This window comes from Mercenaria mercenaria, chromosome 4 (genome assembly GCF_021730395.1).
Source record: "Mercenaria mercenaria strain notata chromosome 4, MADL_Memer_1, whole genome shotgun sequence".
NCBI lineage: Eukaryota > Metazoa > Mollusca > Bivalvia > Venerida > Veneridae > Mercenaria > Mercenaria mercenaria.
Genome location: NC_069364.1, coordinates 34,296,829 through 34,318,086, shown reverse-complemented (window position 1 = coordinate 34,318,086; position 21,258 = coordinate 34,296,829). Strand labels below are relative to the sequence as shown.

At 36.7% G+C, this 21,258-nt stretch overlaps 1 protein-coding gene and 1 long non-coding RNA gene across 4 annotated transcripts in view; both read left to right on the top strand.

Annotated features, from left to right (window-relative positions):
- The window catches only part of LOC123551432 (28S ribosomal protein S31, mitochondrial-like), a 201,410-nt gene that overhangs the window by 164,504 nt on the left and 15,648 nt on the right, over positions 1–21,258 (top strand). For 2 of the 3 annotated variants that reach the window (XM_045340369.2, XM_053540916.1), the window contains exon 8: positions 8,354–8,494. The exons of the other annotated variant lie outside the window; for it this stretch is intronic. In XM_045340369.2, coding sequence (XP_045196304.2) covers positions 8,354–8,494 — 141 coding nt within the window. The remainder of the gene's footprint in view (positions 1–8,353; positions 8,495–21,258) is intronic. 3 annotated transcript variants of the gene reach the window in all.
- LOC128556297 (uncharacterized) lies at positions 4,412–7,731 on the top strand. The gene is made up of 3 exons (XR_008370549.1): positions 4,412–4,530; positions 5,555–5,675; positions 6,201–7,731. It is a non-coding gene; the product is annotated as an uncharacterized LOC128556297 (long non-coding RNA).

The window sequence follows — 21,258 nt, the reverse complement described above, 5'->3', positions numbered from 1 at the left end:
TTGGTCAGAATGTTCCCCTCAGTAAAATCTTGGACAAGTTCGATATTGGGTCATCTGGGGTCAAAAACTAGGTCACCAGGTCAAGTCAAAGGAAAAGCTAGTTAACACTGTAGAGGCCACATTTATGACCATATCTTAATGAAACTTAGTCAGAATGTTGATCTTTATCATCTATAGGTCAAGTAAAAATCTGGGTCAAGTGGGGGTCAAAAACTAGGTCACTAGATCAAATCAAACGAAAAGCTTGTTAACACTCTAGAGGTCACAATTTTGGCCCAATCTTAATGAAACTTGGTCCGAATCTTCCCCTCAATAAAATCTTGGACGAGTTTGATATTGGGTCATCTGGGATCAAAAACTAGGTCACCAGGTCAAATCAAAGGAAAAGCCTGTTAACACTCTAGAGGTCACAATTTTGGCCCAATCTTAATGAAACTTGGTTAGAATCTTCCCCTCAGTAAAATCTTGGAAGAGTTTGATATTGGGTCATCTGGGGTTAATACTAGGTCACCAGGTCAGATCAAAGGAAAAGCTTGTTAACACTCTAGAGGTCACAGTTTTGGCCCAATCTTAATGAAACTTGGTCAGAATCTTCCCCTCAGTAAAATCTTGGACGAGTTCGATATTGGGTCATCTGGGGTCAGAAACTAGGTCACCAGGTCAAGTCAGGGGAAAAGCTAGTTGTACCCCCCAACAACAAAGTTGTAAGGGGGATATACTGGTTTCAGGTTGTCTGTCAGACTCTGTCTGTCCGTCCGTCTGTCTGTCTGTCCGTCCATAGACACAATCTTGTGCGCACCATCTCTCCTCATCCCCTTAACATAATTTAATGAAACTTCACACAAGTAATCAGTAACAACAGTAGTTGTGCATGGGGCATGTTAGGTTCTTTCAGAATTTTTTTTGCAGAGTTACAGGACTTTGTTTTTTGTTACTATACTATATACATAGACACAATCTTGTGCATACCATCTCTCCTCATCCCCTTGACACAGTTTAATGAAACTTCACACAAGTGATCAGTAACAACAGTAGTTGTGCATGGGACATGTTAGGTTCTTTCAGAAAAAAAATTTGCAGAGTTACGGGACTTTGTTTTTTGTTACTATACTATATACATAGACACAATCTTGTGCACACCATCTCTCCTCATCCCTTTGACACAGTTTAAAGAAACTTCACACAAGTGATCAGTAACAACAGTAGTTGTGCATGGGGCATGTTAGGTTCTTTCAGAAAAAAAAATTGCAGAGTTACGGGACTTTGTTTTTTGTTACTATACTATATACATAGACACAATCTTGTGCGCACCTTGACACAATTTAATGAAACTTCACACAAGTGATTAGTAACAACAGTAGTTGTGCATGGGACATGTTAGGTTCTTTCAGAAAAAAAATTTGCAGAGTTATAGGACTTTGGTTTTTGTTACTATACTATATACATAGACACAATCTTGTGCGCACCATCTCTCCTCATCCCCTTGACACAGTTTAATGAAACTTCACACAAGTGATCAGTAACAACAGTAGTTGTGCATGGGGCATGTTAGGTTCTTTCACCGACAAAAATTGCAGAGTTATGGGACTTTGTTTTTTGTTAACATACTATGTACATACAGTCTGCATATGCAATCTTGTGCGTGCCTAATCTTCGAACCCTTGCACACAATTTAATGAAACTTCACACAAGTGATCAGTACCAACCCTAGTTGTGCATAATGCATGTTACGTTCTTTTAGATAAATATTCTGCATAGTTATGGGACTTTGTTTTTTGTTACTATATTGTATACATACAGTCTATATACATACAGTCCACATAATTATGCAATCTTGTGTGCGTCAAATTGCAATGTACTGTGTCAGTGCATGTGGGGGGTACATTCATTACCTTTAGTGATAGCTCTAGTTAACATTGTTGAGGCCACATTTAAGACCATATCTTAATGAAACTTGGTCAGAATGTTGATCTTGATGATCTATAGGTCAAGTTTAAATCTGGGTCAGGTGGGGGTCAAAAACTAGGTCACTAGATCAGATCAAAGGAAAAACTTGTTAACATTCTAGAGGTCACAATTTTGGCCCAATCTTAATGAAACTTTGTCAGAATGTTACCCTTAATAAAATCTTTGACGAGTTTGATATTGGGTCATCTGGGGTCAAAAACTAGGTGACCAGGTCAAATCAAACGAAAAGCTTGTTAACACTCTAGAAGTCACAATTTTGGCCTATTGTTAATGAAACTTGGTCAGAATCTTCCCCTCAGTAAAATCTTGGACAAGTTCGATATTGGGTCATCTGGGGTCAAAAACTAGGTCACCAGGTCAAGTCAAAAGAAAAGCTTATTAACACTCTAAGAGGTCACAATTTTGGCGCAATCTTAATGAAACTTGGTCAGAATCTTCCCCTCAGTAAACTCTTGGACGAGATTGATATTGGGTCATCTGGGGTTAAAAACTAGGTCACCAGGTTAGATGAAAGGAAAAGCTTGTTAACACTCTAGAGGTCACAGTTTTGGCCCAATCTTAATGAAACTTGGTCAGAATCTTCCCCTCAGTAAAATCTTGGAGAGTTCGATATTGGGTCATCTGGGGTCAAAAACTAGGTCACCGGGTCAAGTCAAAGGAAAAGCTAGTTAACATTGTTGAGGCCACATTTATGACCATATCTTAATGAAACTTGGTCAGAATGTTGATCTTGATGATCTATAGGTCAAGTTTAAATCTGGGTCAGGTGGGGGTCAAAAACTAGGTCACTAGATCAGATCAAAGGAAAAACTTGTTAACACTCTAGAGGTCACAATTTTGGCCCAATCTTAATGAAACTTGGTCCGAATCTTCCCCTCAATAAAATCTTGGACGAGTTTGATATCGGGTCATCTGGGATCAAAAACTAGGTCACCAGGTCAAATCAAAAGAAAAGCTTGTTAACACTAGAGGTCACAATTTTGGCCCAATCTTAATGAAACTTGGTCAGAATGTTACCCTCAATAAAATCTTGGACGAGTTCGATATTGGATCATCTGGGGTCAAAAACTAGGTCACCAGATCAAATCAAATGAAAAGCTTGCTAACACTGTAGAGGCCACATTTATGACTGTATCTTCATGAATCTTGGTCAGAATGTTACTCTTGATGGTCTCAAGGTCCAGTTTGAATCTGTGTCATGTAGGATTAAAAACTAGGCCACCAGATCAAATCAGAGGAAAAGCTAGTTAACACTGTAGAGGCCACATTTATGACCATATCTTAATGAAAGTTGGTCAGAATGTTGATCTTGATGATCTATAGGTAAAGTTCAAATCTGGTCAGGTGGGGTCAAAAACTAGGTCACTAGGTCAGATCAAAGGAAAAGCTTGTTAACACACTAGAGGTCACATTTATGACTGTATCTTCATGAAACTTAGAATGTTAATCGTGATGGTCTTTTGGTCAATTTCGAATCTGGGCCATGTTGGGTCAAAAACTAGGTCACCGGGTCAAATCAAAGGAAAAGCTAGTTTACACTTTAGAGACCACATTTATGACCATATCTTAATGAAACTTGGTCAGAATGTTATTCTCGATGATCTTTAGGTCAGTAGGTCAGGTGAGCGATACAGGGCCTTCATGGCCCTCTTGTTTTTAATGTTTGAAATATTCCATCAATATTTATATATATTCTTCTGTGGTACAACATAGATGGTACCTCCAATTTTTAGGTGTAATTTGACATATAAGGATTTTTCTTTGTGGACTTAGAATTTTTTTCTGTGGTTTTAGAAGTTTTTAATTTCTTCCCTTTGTTATTCCTGTCCTTTGGACTTTTAACAGTCAAGTTCTTTAAATTTTGCTCCTATCCCCCTTGGCCTTCGGACGTATATTGCCTCGCTTGGCATAGCTGTTGTTAACTAAATAATGCCCCTTGTTCAGATTTTGTATTTATTCAGTTAACTTATTTTCGTGACAAGGCTGTTAAAAAGTCTAGCATTGTTGTTAACCGACAGCTATTGTTAGCATTATAGAATATGTTATAGCATAATCTGACTAGAATTAACATTCTTGCACACCGGACTGGCGTTTCCGGTGATTTTACCCATGCCGGCAAAACCCATCTGGCACCCCCATGCCAGATGACTGACCTCGTGCTGTTAATGCAACTAGTGGTTCATGCACTGATAATATGTGTCGCGCCATGAGATTTTTGGCCCAAATGCGGCGTTACGTCATTCGAGAAAAACCCGATTAAAGTTACGTCACAAAAATGTGTGGAGTTCAACACGCTTTCGCGTCAATTAATGCATTTTATCGATTAACACTATATTATTGGGACAATAAACAAATGAAGAGACAAACGTCATTTATCAAGCATGTATTGTAACATTTCCGTGTTTTGCCATTTCGTTTCATTATCAAATAACTGACAATTTATCGCCCCTTTGTATCAACACGCCATTTGTAAACATGAAAGGTCGTGAGAAAGGAAACTTTTAAATCGTAATTTGACGATTAATCTAAAAGGGATAATGAATGGTATTGCGCGATTTACAGGTAAGTAGTAATATTAACACAATATGTAGAGTTTTATAATATTAATTAAATCCATATCGACCGTTTTGTCCGTGATTTTTTTTTCTTCAGAAATATCCCAGAATTGTCAATTAATTGGGCTTTACTGCAGTAATTTTACTTTTAGCTAAAAATATTCCGCTCAGAGATTTTATATGCTGTTACGGACCTTTGATGGTAATGTGAAATAATCAGAAAATAAAAAAAAGCGTCGGCCAGAACACCCGCAGTTTTACAAAAAAAGAAAATTATCCCCCCCTCCCGGAAACATTTTACCCCCCTTCTCCAACTTCCACCAAATACTTTTCGTCTCTTTCCCTCTCATTGTCATATGAAATCAACCTGTCCCCAACTTGGGAACTGCTTCCACACTACATGAAGTAAATAACCCCCCTTTCCCCTCCCCTCCCACTTTTTTATCAGTAAATTACCCCCCCCCCCCCCCCCCCCCCCGATATCCTCCAAATAAGGGGGTGGGGCGGGGTGGGGGCAGTGGGGAGCGTGGCTTTTTCCACAACTGTTTTCACTCTAATTTCTGATCATTGTATCAGTATGAAAGAACAGTATGCAAGAAGTCAGAGCCTTATCCATATTTATGTAGTGACTTACAGGAAGAATTGTATCATATCTTTTGTCAGTTTAAATAAATTATTTCTTATTCATGTCAAACTCACTTTAATTATCAAAGTACAAAGAATGGTGGTATGTTTTTATTTGTATAAAACAGATGCTCAATAGCTTTTCATGTAAAGTTGCATTAAGGTCCTTTGACCATGATTGTTGGATTCCTCACCAGCTACATAATGTTCTTTACAAGTTACAAACAACTTGTACAAATTAAATAAATATATTATAAACTTTAAAGACATTTTGTTAAGAAAGTCATGCTTCTGGTTGAAACATATACACTCCTAATGTAAATCTTTGTGTTCTGTGTATGTAACATCCTAGACCATCTTTATCTCACATTTCAGCTTTTTTTTAAAAAATATTTTTAATTTTACAGATCAACTATTGATCAACTACAAGGGAGCATCTGGCATATTGGCATGATGTTGCTAGGACCTTAAACAAAAAAAGGAATTCTCAAGGCATGTCTACATACCACATGTTGGAAGAGTTTGTAGGTTTGTAATTTTCTTCATTGTTGAAGTTTTTCTATTGTGTAAAAGATAAATACATCTTAAAAATATAATTATACAAAATATAAATTCCTCTTAAAATAAGTACAATTAAGTTAAATACATCTAAAATATCATACACATAAATGACCTGATTGTATTAATAACATTTTGAAAGAAATCATTACTAATAGATTTATTCAACAAACATATAGCATATTAAGAGAGTGGAGAACTATGCATAATGATTGAATATTATCATACATGTATTTTCCCAAGAAACTGTTGTAGTATTTGAGTATTCATTTAGTTATACTAAATGAATTAATTCTTGTATGTTTAGTATGTCAGAAGCTTAAGCTAGCTTTTGTATTCTTGAAAATAATAAGATTGATTGGTGGATGGATACTTATTAATGATTTTATGTAGACTACACAAAAATACACTTTTATCTTTAAAAATGCTTCACAGTATTCTATTCTGTAACTTTCTACTTAAAGTTACTAATACTAATGTATTTTTGTTTTTCAGAATGGCTGAAGGATAAAAGAATTTCCAGAAAAATAAAATTCTTTATGAATTTGTGAATGGAAATGAAACCCAAGGACCTAACATATTTGCTGAGCATCCAGTTGAAAGTATGTCAATGGAATAAAGTGCAACTGTCACAGAAGTGCACAAAATAAGGCCATGTTTTCTGCAATAGTTCATCAAGCTGATTCAAACTACAAATGGGAGTCAAGAAAAAAGTAAAACTAACTGAACTGTCGCAGTTCAACTGTGAGAAATGTTTGGTAAAAGTATGGAGTGTTGCCAGAACTGCAGTGAAGTGGTTAGAGTAAAACTATCTTAATTGTTTAAGCAAGACAGAATATTTTTTTTTTAACTTCTCCATGCATAGAATATCTTGAGTGCTGTTTTTTATTTAAATGATCATACATTTTCAAGAAATTTGACAATAAATGCTATTGTTATTTTATAAGAAAATAGTGCACTGTTGCCATGGTATTAAACATTAATCTGACAATAGATTACTGTATAACATCTTTCAAGTTTATATGTTTTATTTGTCAAAAAGCAAATGAAAGGTCATATTCTTTTCTAAGTAATAACTGCATCAACAACACATTATGTTATCATATCAATCTGCCTTGAACTAGCAAGAGATGTAACTGTGTTGTGTGTATCAGAAAATTATGTATATCCCAAACAGTGTCACATCAGTTTACATGAAATGAGGTTTTCTTACATTTGAATATATAATTGACAGGTTTCGATGTAAATAGTATTTTGAAAAACACTTAAACATATTCAATTATTTCAAGAACTTGATAGAAATGGTATTTTTGCTAAGAAAATACATCATTGTTGCCATGGTAACGAGTAACTGGTCAGTATTTGAGCAAAATCAGTATATAATATTTCTAATCATTATAACTTTTTGCATGATTTTCTGTCTAACAGTAACAAAAATATGCCAATGAGTTAAGTGTTCTAACAACAAAGTTAATGTCCTAGTTTTGTCCTGTTATCTAACTCATATACAGTAAATCTATTTTTCTACAGAAGAAAGCCATAGGATTTTTGAAAAAAAAACTGTTATCTTTAAACACTGTACACTAGAAAATGTTGACGGTATATTAACTACACTTTCTAGATGTTAATTTTGGCTGGATTTATCAAGGAACTGTCAAAATTGGATTTAACAACTGTGTTGCCATGGAAACATTTTTTAGGGGAAAATAATTTGTGCTGATATGAAAGAAAGAAACAGAAAAAAAAATCTAATAAACTGCATGTTGTGTTTGATATTTTGTTATGTATTTTCTTTTCATATTATTTTAAGAAGGAGTTTGCATTAAGATATTCTGCCTCTATTTTGATTCAGTTGGACGAAAATATGGTGTCCGAAAAGCGGTTATTTCTCCATAACAATGGTTGATTTTTATTGTGAAATTGCAAATTTTTACTTTGAACATAACAATCTGTCAGATTAGCTGAAAACCCCATTTTCGACCAAAATCGCATTTGGGCCAAAAATCTCATGTCCTGACACATATATTTATGTAAAAATACGAAAAAAAGCAGGTACCTTGATAGTTTTTCTCAGTTCCTTATAGTATATTTCTCGATTCAAAATACGTTAGTTTACCATAAGAACATAACGTTACACTACAAACGGTAAAATTTAAGTGGAACTTTGTTATTGTGCGTAACGCAAAACATCATGACGTCACTTCTGCTTACGGATGTTAATTTCCCGCGCTCTACTTTAAGAAAGAGTGCTACAAAGAAAATATTTCTACCTGTTATTTGTAAAATACGGTATGCAAGAAAAATAATCTGCCAGAATAAAATGCTAACATGTAGGCGATAAATGCAAGAAAAAATATCAGTCATGTGTTTACGAATCAGATGGAAATATCCGTCCCTCGGCCACCTGCGCATGGGCGGTAATTCGGCAAGCCTCATTACGCCCAATGCGCAGGTGCCCTCGGGACGGATATTTCTATCCGATTCTTAAACCGAATTACCGCCCATGCGCAGTTGCCCGAGGGACGGATATTTCCATCCGATTCGTAAACACATGACAGATATTATGAATGTATTGTACATTCAACTTTATAGTGATATATATAGATAAAAAACATAGTAGAAAATAATGTTTTCACACGATATTTTAGAGAAGATGAGCTTGTTTGAGATAGTAGAGGAGGAAGAAAGAAATAAGATGCAGTTTTACCCGCCACAAAATGCATTTGAAGAGCAAATTCAGTGGACTAAGGAAGGAAAACTTTGGACTTTTCCTATAGATAATGAGGCTGGTAAGAAAACAGTGTTTTATGGTTTTGTAATGTTGTGTTTTATGCCCACTTACTCTGAAGACCAAGTAGAGGGGATATATTGTTTTGTTGATTGTTGGTCTTCTGTCAATCAGTAGATGATTGCCTGTGGTCAGTAGATAAACCCAGTTGTTTAAAGGGTCAATAGGGCAAGGTCACAATGACTTTGGCAGGTAGATGACCCTTAACTTTGGCAGTTTAACTTAAAGTAAGAATTAAAGTAAGTGCTGTATAATTGATTTTGTCTTGTCCATCTGTCAGTCTGTCTGTCTGTTAGTTACATCAGTTTTGTCGGGACTCTGAAGCTACTGATGGAATTTTATCCAAGCTTTGTTGGGATGCTCAATACTTTTGCTAGTTTTTAATTTTGATGGCATATTTGGGTAAAAATGCATTTTTTTGAAGTTATTACCACTTAAAGGGGGTCCATTTTTGTGTCCCTGAAAATTGTTTGTGGGGGCATGGGGTGCTTTTCAATCTGTCTGTCAGTGAATCTGTTTAAATTTATGTCATGTATATCTCAAGAAGTATTTTACCCAGAGTTATCAAACCTCAAAGGATTGTCATTCGGTATCTGGTGCTTCCACACCAGACGGATGGCCCTTGACTTAGTCAGAAAAATGGGTAAAAAGGGCCTAAAAATTTGTGTCAACTGTATCTCAAAAAGTATTTGACTTGGATGAGTAAAATATTACATGATTGGATAGTGTGAAGTTAGCAGAATAGCAGACTAGCAGAATAGCAGAACAACTCCAGCAGAATAGCAGAACAACTCCAGCAGAAAAACAGAATAGCAGAACAACTCCAGCAGAATAGCAGAATAACTCTAGCAGAATGTTTAGATAATTTTTTGGTGCAGATCCTATCGTTGACCTTGACAGAGACCTTGCCCTGCTTATCTGCTTTCATGTTTTTAAGCTATAGCCAAGAAACTTAATATACATAATTATGCATGTGAATGATTCTGTCTTGACCCTGGTTATGTTGACCTTGACCTTGACCTACTGACCTACTTTCTGTGTTTTTTAAGCTACAGCTGTGAAACTTCACATATGTGAATAATTTTGCATGCAGATTCCATTCTTGACAATCTCTGACCTTGACCTACTGTCGATTTTTGAAGCAACAGCCGTGAAAGAACAGCTCCAGCAGAATAGCAGACTAGCAGAATAGCAGAACAACTCCAGCTGAATAGCAGAATAGCAGAACAACTCCAGCAGAATAGCAGAACAGCAGAACAACTCCAGCAGAATAGCAGAACAACTCCAGCAGAATAGCAGAATAGCAGAACAACTCCATCAGAATAGCAGAACAACTCCAGCAGAACAGCAGACCAACTCCAGCAGAATAGCAGAATAGCAGAATAACTCCAGCAGAATAGCAGAACAACTCCAGCAGAATAGCAGAATAGCAGAACAACTCTAGCAGAATAGCAGAATAACTCAAGCAGAATGTTTAGATAATTTTTTGATGCAGATCCTATCGTTGACCTTGACAGACGACCTTGGCCTGCTTATCTGCTTTCATGTTTTTAAGCTATAGCCAAGAAACTTAATATACATAATTATGCATGTGAATAAGTTTGTCTTGACCCTGGTTTATCTTGACCTTGACCTACTGACCTACTTTCTGTGTTTTTAAGCTACAGCTGCGAAACTTCACATATGTGAATAAATTTGCATGCTGATTGCACTCTTGACAATCTCTGACCTTGACCTTGACCTTGACCTACTATCGATTTTTGAAGCAACAGCCATGAAACTTTACACAAGTAAGCGAATAACAGAATAACTCAAGCAGAATAGCAGAGTAACTCCAGCAGACTAGCAGAATAGCAGAACAACTCCAGCAGAATAGCAGAACAACTTCAACTTAAACTAGTTATTTTAGAATTTGTTGACAGCCTGATCCTTAAGCGTAAATGAATGTCACATTCTAATCAGAAATTTCTTTACCTGTTAAAGTTGAAACATGAGAGTAATTTTGATATTTATGTATTTATTCAAAACCATTATGTTGAGAAAGAAGTTTAAAACTGTGTATACATTGAAATTTGTGTGTTGACACAATTAACAGCATTCCTATCTTCACTTAAACATATGTTTCTTTAATGGAGAAAATGTTTCTTTATTGGAGAATATAGTGATGTTAGAAAAAGGAATGCTATGTGTACTCTTACCGCAGATTTTTAAAAAATAATTTCATCACTGGAAATATTAATAAATAAGCAGTAATATGTGATTACACTACAAACTTTAAAGCTTTTCATGTGGAGTTTATGCTAAATCATTCCTTAGTGTTTCTTTATTGGCGACCTCCCCTCACTGTATTCTATAGTAAAATTACAATTTTCGTTTACCTCAATCGGTAGAGCGCGAGACTTGTAATCTCAAGTTTGTGGGTTCGATTCCCGGATTGGCCACTAAAATTACTTAAACACAACCCTTTGGATGATACTTAAAACCGAGGTCCACGTGTATGGGCCCTTTACACCTGCCACTTTAAAGAACCATGGAGTTTCCCTGGAATTGGGAGGCTCTGGTATCACTTGCACTATCCCCCAAAACTAAAATGACTAACCTCTTCTGGGGACCTTTGGCATATGGGCAACCGGTACCAATGTTAAAAATTCAAAATGCATACAATGTTAGAGATGGGGTTACATACTGCTAGATACATTTGACAATGGCAAAACTAAACTTTTTGCAAACTTTATGTTTCAGCTTATGAAAAACAGCAAGACAGTTAAGGGTCATGTATCTTCTAAGAAAGATCAATCATGTAGTATTCGTCTACTACAAAAATGTGCCAAGTGACCTTTGTCGTGACCTTTATTATTGCGCAGTAAATAAACAAAAATTTTACTCTCACTTATAAATATATATCTTCAATGAAAATGCTGCAAAATGATAAAGAAACATATCTGCAATTAAATTCAAACTAAAACCGGGCCATACCAATGCCACAAATGACCCTCTCTAGCTTTACATATTGTGTCCGCCATTACACTGGTTTTGTAGGGAGTTGTTTAACCACGATATCGTTTAGAAAAGTATACTAAGAATTCGGGTAGTGCCATTTTCATTACCATCAGCATAAATCATAGGTCGACACACGACATTTACGCGACATTGTCGTGTGTCACATTGAGTGTTGCGTAAATGTTGTGTGTTGCGCTTGAAATTAAAACCCGACACTCGACAATTATACGACCTTTGCGTGATCAAAAATTGACTGTCGCATTGTCGCTACGAATGTCATTTAAATGTTGTGTGTCATATTGATTGTCGCTTCGTGTATCACTAAAATGTCAGGTGTCGCGCTTGAAGGTAGACAATCGACATTCAATACGACAGGCGACATTTCAAACGAAACACCAAAACGACATACGACAAAACAACAAAAAGTTTGATTTTTCAATAAATTTCTTATTAAAATAACTTCGACATTTCTGAATTAGATTGTCGTCTGTCGTATTGATTGTCGTGTGTCACATTGAGTGTCGCTTCGCGTGTCATCCGTCGTATCGCGTGTCATTTAAAAAGTCGTGTGTCGCTTCGTTTGTCGAGTGTCGACCTTTGAGGTTGCCAAACGACAATGAAAATGGCACTATCCGAATTCCGTAGTTTTCTGTTAATAGGCCTATAAGATCTATTTAAGAATGATATTGTTTTTACACGAAGTGGGTGGGGGGGATGTTGTCTAATCTAATGCATGTCCTATGAGAAAACCTGTTTCAAAAGAATGGTGCAGTACACATTGCACATTTACGTGACAATTGCATAGAGATTTAAGTATGTAACACACCGCTAAAATATTACGGGTGCCTTCTTTTTGGTCTATAAGCTAAGTCTCCACACCTGTGATACAGAACATTTTCAGTTAGAAGACCAGAATACAAACGTAGAAACCTCTCAAAGTTCACGTAATCGGATGAAACATACTAATAGCTATATTAATCAGCACGGTCAGCTAGGGTGAAAGCAAAATCCTTCAGATATATTAAGTTTCACAACATTATAAGGTCCGCTGGTAACGGTCAAGTTTATCAATGTCAAATATAGGATCTACATAAAAAATATCTAAACAGTCTGCTGGAGTTATTCTGCTATTCTGCTGGATTTTTTTTGCTGTTCTGCTGGAGTTATTCTGCTATTCTGCTAGTCTGCTGGAGTTGTTCTGCTATTCTGCTAGTCTGCTGGAGTTGTTCGGCTATTCTGCTGGAGTTATTCTGTTATTCGTTTACTTGTGTAAAGTTTCACGGCTGTTGCTTCAGAAATCGACCGTAGGTCAAGGTCAAGGTCAGAGATTGTCAAGAATCCAATCTGCATGCAAAATTATTCACATATGTGAAGTTTCGCAGCTGTAGCTTAAAAAAACAAGAAGTAGGTCAGTAGGTCAAGGTCAAGATACACCAGGATCAAGACAAAATCATTCACATGCATAATTATGTATATTATGTTTCTTGGCTATAGCTTTAAAACATGAAAGCAGAAAAGCAGGTCAAGGTCGTCTGTCAAAGTCAACGATAGGATCTGCATCAAAAAATTATCTAAACATTCTGCTGGAGCTATTCTGCTATTCTGCTGGAGTTGTTCTGCTATTCTGCTATTCTGCTGGAGTTGTTCTGCTATTCTGCTAATCTGCTATTCTGCTGGAGTTGTTCTGCTATTCTGCTGGAGTTATTCTGCTGTTCTGCTGGAGTTATTCTGTTATTCGCTTACTTGTGTAAAATTTCATGGCTGTTGCTTCAAAAAGCGACAGTAGGTCAAGGTCAGAGATTGTCAAGAATGCAATCTGCATGCAAAATTATTCACATATGTGAAGTTTCACAGCTGTAGCTTAGAAAAACAGAAAGTAGGTCAGTAGGTCAAGGTCAAGATAAACCAGGGTCAAGACAAAACCATTCACATGGATAATTATGTATATTAAGTTTCTTGGCTATAGCTTAAAAACATGAAAGCAGATAAGCAGGCCAAGGTCGTCTGTCAATGTCAACGATAAGATCTGCATAAAAAATTATCTGAACATTCTGCTGGAGTTATTCTGTTATTCTGCTGGAGTTGTTCTGCTATTCTGCTGGAGTTGTTCTGCTGTTCTGCTGGAGTTATTCTGCTAGTCTGCTATTCTGCTGGAGTTGTTCTGCTATTCTGCTAGTCTGCTATTCTGCTAACTTCACAGAAACACATGATTGTTCTATAGCATGTAAAACTGTGCACCAGGTGTTCTGTTTTGGATTTCTCCTAGTCAGACCAGATTGGTGGTCCTTGACTAAGTTGAAAATACACAAAGTGCTTATAAATTTGTGTTGCATATATCTGAACTCCCTGAGGCCGATATGGTAACATACCTGCTGCGGCATGATAAGAATTACCACCTGACGTCGAAGAACATTATCCAATCTTATCATAATCACACTTGCATGCAGTCAGTTGAAATCAAACAGGAAAACATTATTAACTTGGATGTAAGTTAAGATAAATTGTCGTTTGAACAAATAATTTATATCCAATTTCGTCCGTAAGTTATATCCAAATAGAATAATATTTTCAGTTCGAAATATTCACAATTTTAACACACATTACGTTTAATAAATATTTGAACATTTCTGATTTTCTTCCTTTCGCACATATAAACACATTAAATTCCAATCAGTATTAACACAGAATATTTATATCAACATTTCTTGAAATTTAAATCTGTTTGTTTGTTAATGTATTAATCTAAAATATAAATTTAAAAACGTACACGAATGTTGTGTGACAGTTGTGTTGAGAGCGTGTGTAAAGTACAGTGAAGTTGTGACATTTACATTTATTTTTGAAGAACTATTAAATTAACAAACATGCGTTTTAATTTACACACACTTTTTTGTATTTTATAAAAATGTTCTGTTGTGTTAATTTTATCCATTTGTATACAATACTATGTACTTATACGAATATTTCAACCTTCTAAAACTTAACATTTTCCGACTATTCATTTCTCTGAATCTACGTAATTTCATCGTCAGAATCATCATCAGGCAGAACTGTTATTTCAAAATTAGAATGATGATCATTTTTATGCCCCCGGCATCTACTGATGCGGGAGGCATATAGTGATTGTCCTGTCCGTCTGTTCGTTGTTTCGTTCGTCCGTCCGTACGAGGTTAACCAAATGGGACCGTTTCGTCTAGCATCAATACCCCTTACTAGAATGACTTGATACTAATGCAGATGTAACTTGTGACCATTCCTCATCTTCAGACATCACCTGACCTCAGTTTGACCTTGACTTTGACCTCATTTTGGACTTTAAGGTTGCTTTATATGGGCCAGATTCTTGGTTAACCAAATAGGACCGTTTTGTCTAGCATCAATACCGCTTACAAGAATGAATTGATACTAATACAGATGTAACCTGTGACCATTCCTCATCTTCATACATCACCTGACCTCAGTTTGACCTTGACCTTGACCTCGTTTTGGACTTAGGTTGCTTTTTGGACAAGGATGCCACCGGGGGCATCAAGCGTTTATTGAATGCAGCTCCTTGTTTTCATTATCAGAATGATCACTGGCAGACGACATTATTGTACTCTTTTGAAAAGTCACATATAGTTTGAACGAAACACAGCAGAGTTCGTCTTTTTTATTTCCTTTACATGACCGCATATTTACAAACATTTATTTTAACAAGGTAACTAATTATTAACACAATTAATAATTATAACATTTATGAAATAATAGCCAGTATGCAAATTTATTTTGCTTTTGTCAGGATGATAAAAAATTAACAAGTACGTGATGCTGTCAGCATGATCTCGGTGCCGCGACTAAACTTGTCAATCACCGTCCTGGGGAGTCCTGATAACGCGCGTATAGTCGGATATCGATGCTACAGGGGTAGAAAATGTAACACCTTAAGTCGCATTTCGGCCCCAGGGAGTTAAAATATATTTCACCTAGAGTCTTGAAACCATGTACACGCCGTATAACCAGCGGCAGTGATGACAGATCACTGCATGAATGACAGACCCCAAAATTTGCAGACAATCAATTAATACGTATTTTAGTGACAATTAATACATACTTTAGTTATTTGTTTGTGATAATGGTATAATTAAAGCAAGGGCATTTTCGTACATTGACTGGAGATACCATTAGGTAGTTTTGGACTCGATTTTCAAATTATTAAACTAATTATGACTAGTTAAATATCACAGTTTTGATCCAGAAGGTCGCTTCAAAATTATTTTGAGTGAATGAACTCGAGTAATTTTAGGTTATAAAGGAACACATTCATCCCTCAGGAGATGATGATGTACACCAAAATTTATATAAACTATACACATCTTTTCTGGTAAAAGTAACAGGCTTCCAAACTAGTCCGGGTAAAGACAAATTGTTGCCTTGATTGGCAGAAACATTTTTAGCTCACCTGAGCATGTTTATGTACTCAGGTAGAGCTGTTGTGATCGCTCGCTGTCCGTTGTCCGTCCATCAATGTTAAACATTACCATTAGGGGTCTAATACCTTAATTATGAAATAATTCCAAACTCTATTGACAATGCAATTTATTGAATAATATGAAATGAATGTTATTATCTGCCACAAATTCATAAAAGGACTAACCTGTAGGTATCAGAAGTTATATTTATTTTCATGAAGTGAAATTAAATTCAACATTAAAAGCCTAATTTAGAGACATTTTAAGAGCTAATGCACTACTTTTTTGTGCCACTTGATCTGTGTATGTATGGTGTAACTATCATAGATAGATAATAAGTCCAGTAACGTGCCAAATTAATTTTATAATAGCAGTGTTTGTTCTTGAGTAGTTTTGGGGCCCAACTTAATTCCCAATGAAAAATAGTAAAACTATGTTTTTAGCTCACCTGAGCCAAAGGCTCACGGTGAGCTTTTGTGACCACTCAGTGTACGTCGTCCGTCGGTCAACATTTTCTAAAAAAAGTCTTCTCCTAGAAAACCACTGGGCAGAATTACACCAAACTTCACAGGAATGACCCTTGGGTGGCTCCTTTCAAAATTGTTCAAAGAATTGAATTCTATGCAGAACTCTGGTTGCCATGGCAACCAAAATGAAATACTTTAAAAAAGTTCTTGTCCAAAACCTCAGGGCATAGAGCCTTGATATTTGCCATGTGACATCATCTTATGGTCCTCTATCAAGATTGTTCAAACTGTGCCACAAGGGTGAAAAGAGGCCCCCATCCCGGAGGTCACAAGTTTTACATAGACTTATATAGGAAATTCTTTTTTAAATCTTCTTGTCTAAAACCACAAGACCTTTGATATTTTGTATGTAACATTTCCTTGTGGTCCTCTACCAAAATTGTTCAAATCATGCCCCTTGGGTGAAAAGAGGCCTTACATAGACTTATATAGGAAAGAAAATTTAAAAATCTTCTTATCTGAAACTGCAAGGCAAAGGCTTTTGATATTTGGTATGTTGCCTTCCCTAGTGTTTCTCTACCAAAATTGTTCAAATTATGTCCCTGGGATGAAAAGAGGCCCTGCCCTGGGGGTACCAGGTTTTAACATAGACTTCTATAGGAAAAGAAATTAATGATCTTCTCATCTGAAAGTTCAAGGCCTTTGATATTTGGTATGTAGCATTGCCTAGTGGATCTCTAACAAGATTGTTCAAATTATGCCCCTGGGGTGAAAAGAGGCCATACCCTGGGAGTCACTTGTTATATGAATTATATAGGAAAAAATACTTAAAAAATTATCAGATCATATTTCCTAGACTGCTTAATTATAATTACCTGATGACCCCAAGCGAATTAGGGATCACTTGACTGTGACCTTCTGACCTACTTTCTTGTTTTTAACTCACCTGAGCACAAAGTGCTCAGGGTGAGGTATTGTGATCGCTCACCGTCCGGCGTCCGTCCGTCCGTCCGTCGTCCGTCCACACTTTCCTTTAAACAACATCTCCTCCTAAACCAACAGGCCAATTTTGATGAAACTTCATAGGAATGTTCCTTGGATGGCCCCCTTTCAAAATTGTTGAAAGAATTTAATTCCATGCAGAACACTGGTTACCATGGCAACCGAAAGGAAAAACTTAAAAAATCTTCTTCTCAAAAACCAGAAGCCCTAGAGCTTAGATATTTGGTGTGTAGCATTGCCTAGTGGACCTCTACCAAATTTGTTCAAATCATGACCCCGGGGTCCAGGGGTCACTTGATTTTACATAAGAAAATCTTAAAAAATCTTCTTCTCAAAAACCAGAAGCCTTAGAGCTTATATATTTGACATGTAGCATTGCCTAGTGGACCTCTACTAAAATTGTTCAAATCATGACCCCGGGGTCAAAATTGACCCCGCCCCAGAGGTCACTTGATTTTACATAGGAAAATCTTCAAAAAAAATTCTAAAAATAAACCAGAAGGCCTAGAGCTTAGATATTTCACATGTAGCATTGCCTAGTGGACCTCTACAAAATTTGTTCAAATCATGGCCCCCGGGGTCAAAATTGACCCCGCCCCAGGGGTCACTTGATTTTACATAGGAAAATATTTTAAAAATCTTCTTCTCAAAAACCAGAAGCCCTAGAGCTTAGATATTTGACATGTAGCATTGCCTAGTGGACCTCTACTAAAATTGTTCAAATTATGACCTGGTGGTCAAAATTGACCCCGCCCTAGGGGTCACTTGACTTTACATAGGAAAATCTTCAAAAGTTTTCTAAAAATAAACCAGAAGGCCTAGAGCTTAGATATTTCACCTGTAGCATTGCCTAGTGGACCTCTACAAAATTTTTTCATATCAGGACCCCCTGGGTCAAAATTGACTTGGCCCCAGGGGTCACTTGATTGTACATAGGAAAATCTTCAAAAAATTTCTAAAAATAAACTAGAAGGCCTAGAGACTAGATATTTGACATGTAGCATTGCCTCGTGGACCTCTACAAAATTTGTTCAAACCTTGTCCCCCGGGGTCAAAGTTGACTCCGCCCTAGGGGTCACTTGATTTTACATAGGAAAATCTTAAAAAAAAATTCTAAAAATAAACCAGAAGGCCTAGATCTTAGATATTTGACATGTAGCATTGCCTATTAGACTTTTACAAAGTTTATTCAAATGATGACCCCTGGGGTCAAATTGACCCTGCCCCATGGGGTTACTTAATTGTACATAGAAAAATCTTCAAAATTTTCTAAAAATAAACCAGAAGAGCTTAGATATTTGACATGTAGCATTGCCTAGTGGACCTCTACAAAAAGTTTTCAAATCTTGTTTTTAAAGTTACTTAAAGAAAATTTCAACTATATTTTCTCATAATTCTTTTGATTGATTTCTATTATGATCTTTTACCTTGAAGACTTGTCCTTATGTTCAATGATAACAGGTGAGCGATATAGGGCCATCATGGCCCTCTTGTTAAAGGTACGGCCTTGAAATTTGGATGACATGTACAGTTTAGCACACCGATCTTAAAACTGACTTTAAGTGACCTTGAATGTCACCTACTGACTTACTTTCTTGTTTTTAGCTGAGCTTTTGTGACTGCTCAATGTCCGTCGTGGGTCGTGCGTCGTGCGTCTGTCAACAATTTCTAAAAAACATCTTCTTGAAAACCACTGGGTAGAATTACACCAAACTTCATAGGAATGATCCTTGGGTGGCCCCCTTCCAAAATTGTTCAAAGAATTGAATTCTATGCAGAACTCTGGTTGCCATGGCAACCGAAAAGAAAATCTTTAAAAATCTTCTTGTCCAAAACCACAGGGTTTAGGGCTTTGATATCTGGTGTGAAGCATCATCTAGTGGTCCTCTACCAAAATTGTTCAAATTATCCCCCTAGGGTCAAATTTGGCCCCGCCACGGGGGTCACATGGTTTATATAGACTTATATAAGGAAAACTTTGAAAATCTTCTTGTACAAAATACACAAGGCCTAGGGCTTTGATATTTGGTATGTAGCATCATCTAGTGGTCTTCTACCAAGATTGTTCAAATTATCCTCCTAGGGTCAAATATGGCCCCGCCCGGGGGTCACATGGTTTATATAGACTTATATAGGGAAAACTTTGAAAATCTTCTTGTACACAAAACCACATGGCCTAGGGCTTTGATATTTGGTATGTTACATCATCTATTGGTCCTCTACCAAGATAATTCAAATTATCCCCCTAGGGTCAAATATGGCCCTGCCCCGGGGGTCCCAAGTTTTACATAGACTTATATAGGAAAAAAAGTTTAAAAATCTTCTTGTCTGAAACCAGAACACTTAGTCCTTTGATATTTAGTTTTGTAGCATTGTCTTATGGTCCTCTACCAAAGTTGTTCAAATTGTACCCCTTGGGTGAAAAGAGGCCCTGCCCTGGGGGTCCCAAGTTTTATATAGACTTATATCAGTGTACGAAATTCAGATTTGAATCCAATAGCCCGTTCGGGCTACCAGATTAAAAATTTTCCAAGCCCGACACCAATTTCACTAGCCTGAACTTTAACACCTTAAAATACATAATTTTTGCACCATATAACATTTTGTTTTACAGACATCTCTATGCATGTTTGAAGTAATAAAAAAGACATACAGTACATGTTTGCCATGTTTTTGAAAAATTTTAACTCGAAATACTCCAGTCCAGATCAGCATCGTCAGAGTCCAAAAGCATCGGACATGACACTCCTTGCCAAAACGAAATCTAAACTGTTATGCCCGATTTTTTAGGATCCGCACTCGCCAATTACTGCAACTCTGACAGTTGACAATTTGTAAGATGTAATACCGAGTGCTAAATACACATTTACACACACGCTCATAACAATTTATTTTTTAGGATCCGCACTCGCCAATTACTGCATCTCGGACAGTTGACAATTTGTAAGATGTAATACCGAGTGCTAAATACACATTTACACACACGCTCATAACATAATTTAAGCTCCGCCTACTGCAGGTACTTGTGAGATTTTCGCGAGAAGTGTGAAAGCTAATCAAATTATCCGTTACGCTAGAGGTGATTGTATTCAGCCAATAAGCGCTGCGGTTACGTCTTTGACACTGTGTTTGATTCTCAACACGTGAGAGTGCAAAAACCAATAATTCCATAAGCGTTTCTCAGTCTGGAAATCACGATGCAGTACTCGTTTAATTAGCATATTTTTTTTAAACAAATGAGGAAAATTCGGTAGCCCAGTCGGGCTTGTACCTGTGGAAAATCAGTAGCCCGAGCTGAAATTTGGTAGCCACGGGCTGTCGGACAACCGTGAATTTTGAACACTGTTATATAGGAAAAAGCTTTAAAAATCTTCTTGTCTGAAACCATACGACCTAGGCTTTTGATATTTGGTATGATGCATTGTCTAGTAGTCCTCTACCAAAATTGTTCAAATTATGCCCCTGGGGTGAAAAGAGGCCCCGCCCTGGGCTCACTTATTTATTATATGAGTTATATAGGAAAAATACTTAAAAAATCATCTGATCCTATTTCCAAGACTGTTTAATTATAATTACCTGATGACCCCAAGTAATATGATGTCACTTGACTGTGACCTTGACCTACTGACCTACTTTCTTGTTTTTAGCTCACCTGAGCACGAAGTGCTCAAAGGTGAGCTTTTGTGATCGCCCTGTGTCAGTCGTTGTCCGTCCGTCAGTCGTCCGTCGTCAATAATTCGACTGTTAACACTCTAGAGGTCACAATTTTGGCCCAATCTTAATGAAACTTAGTCAGAATGTTACCCTCAATAAAATCTTGGACGAGTTCGATATTGGGTCATCTG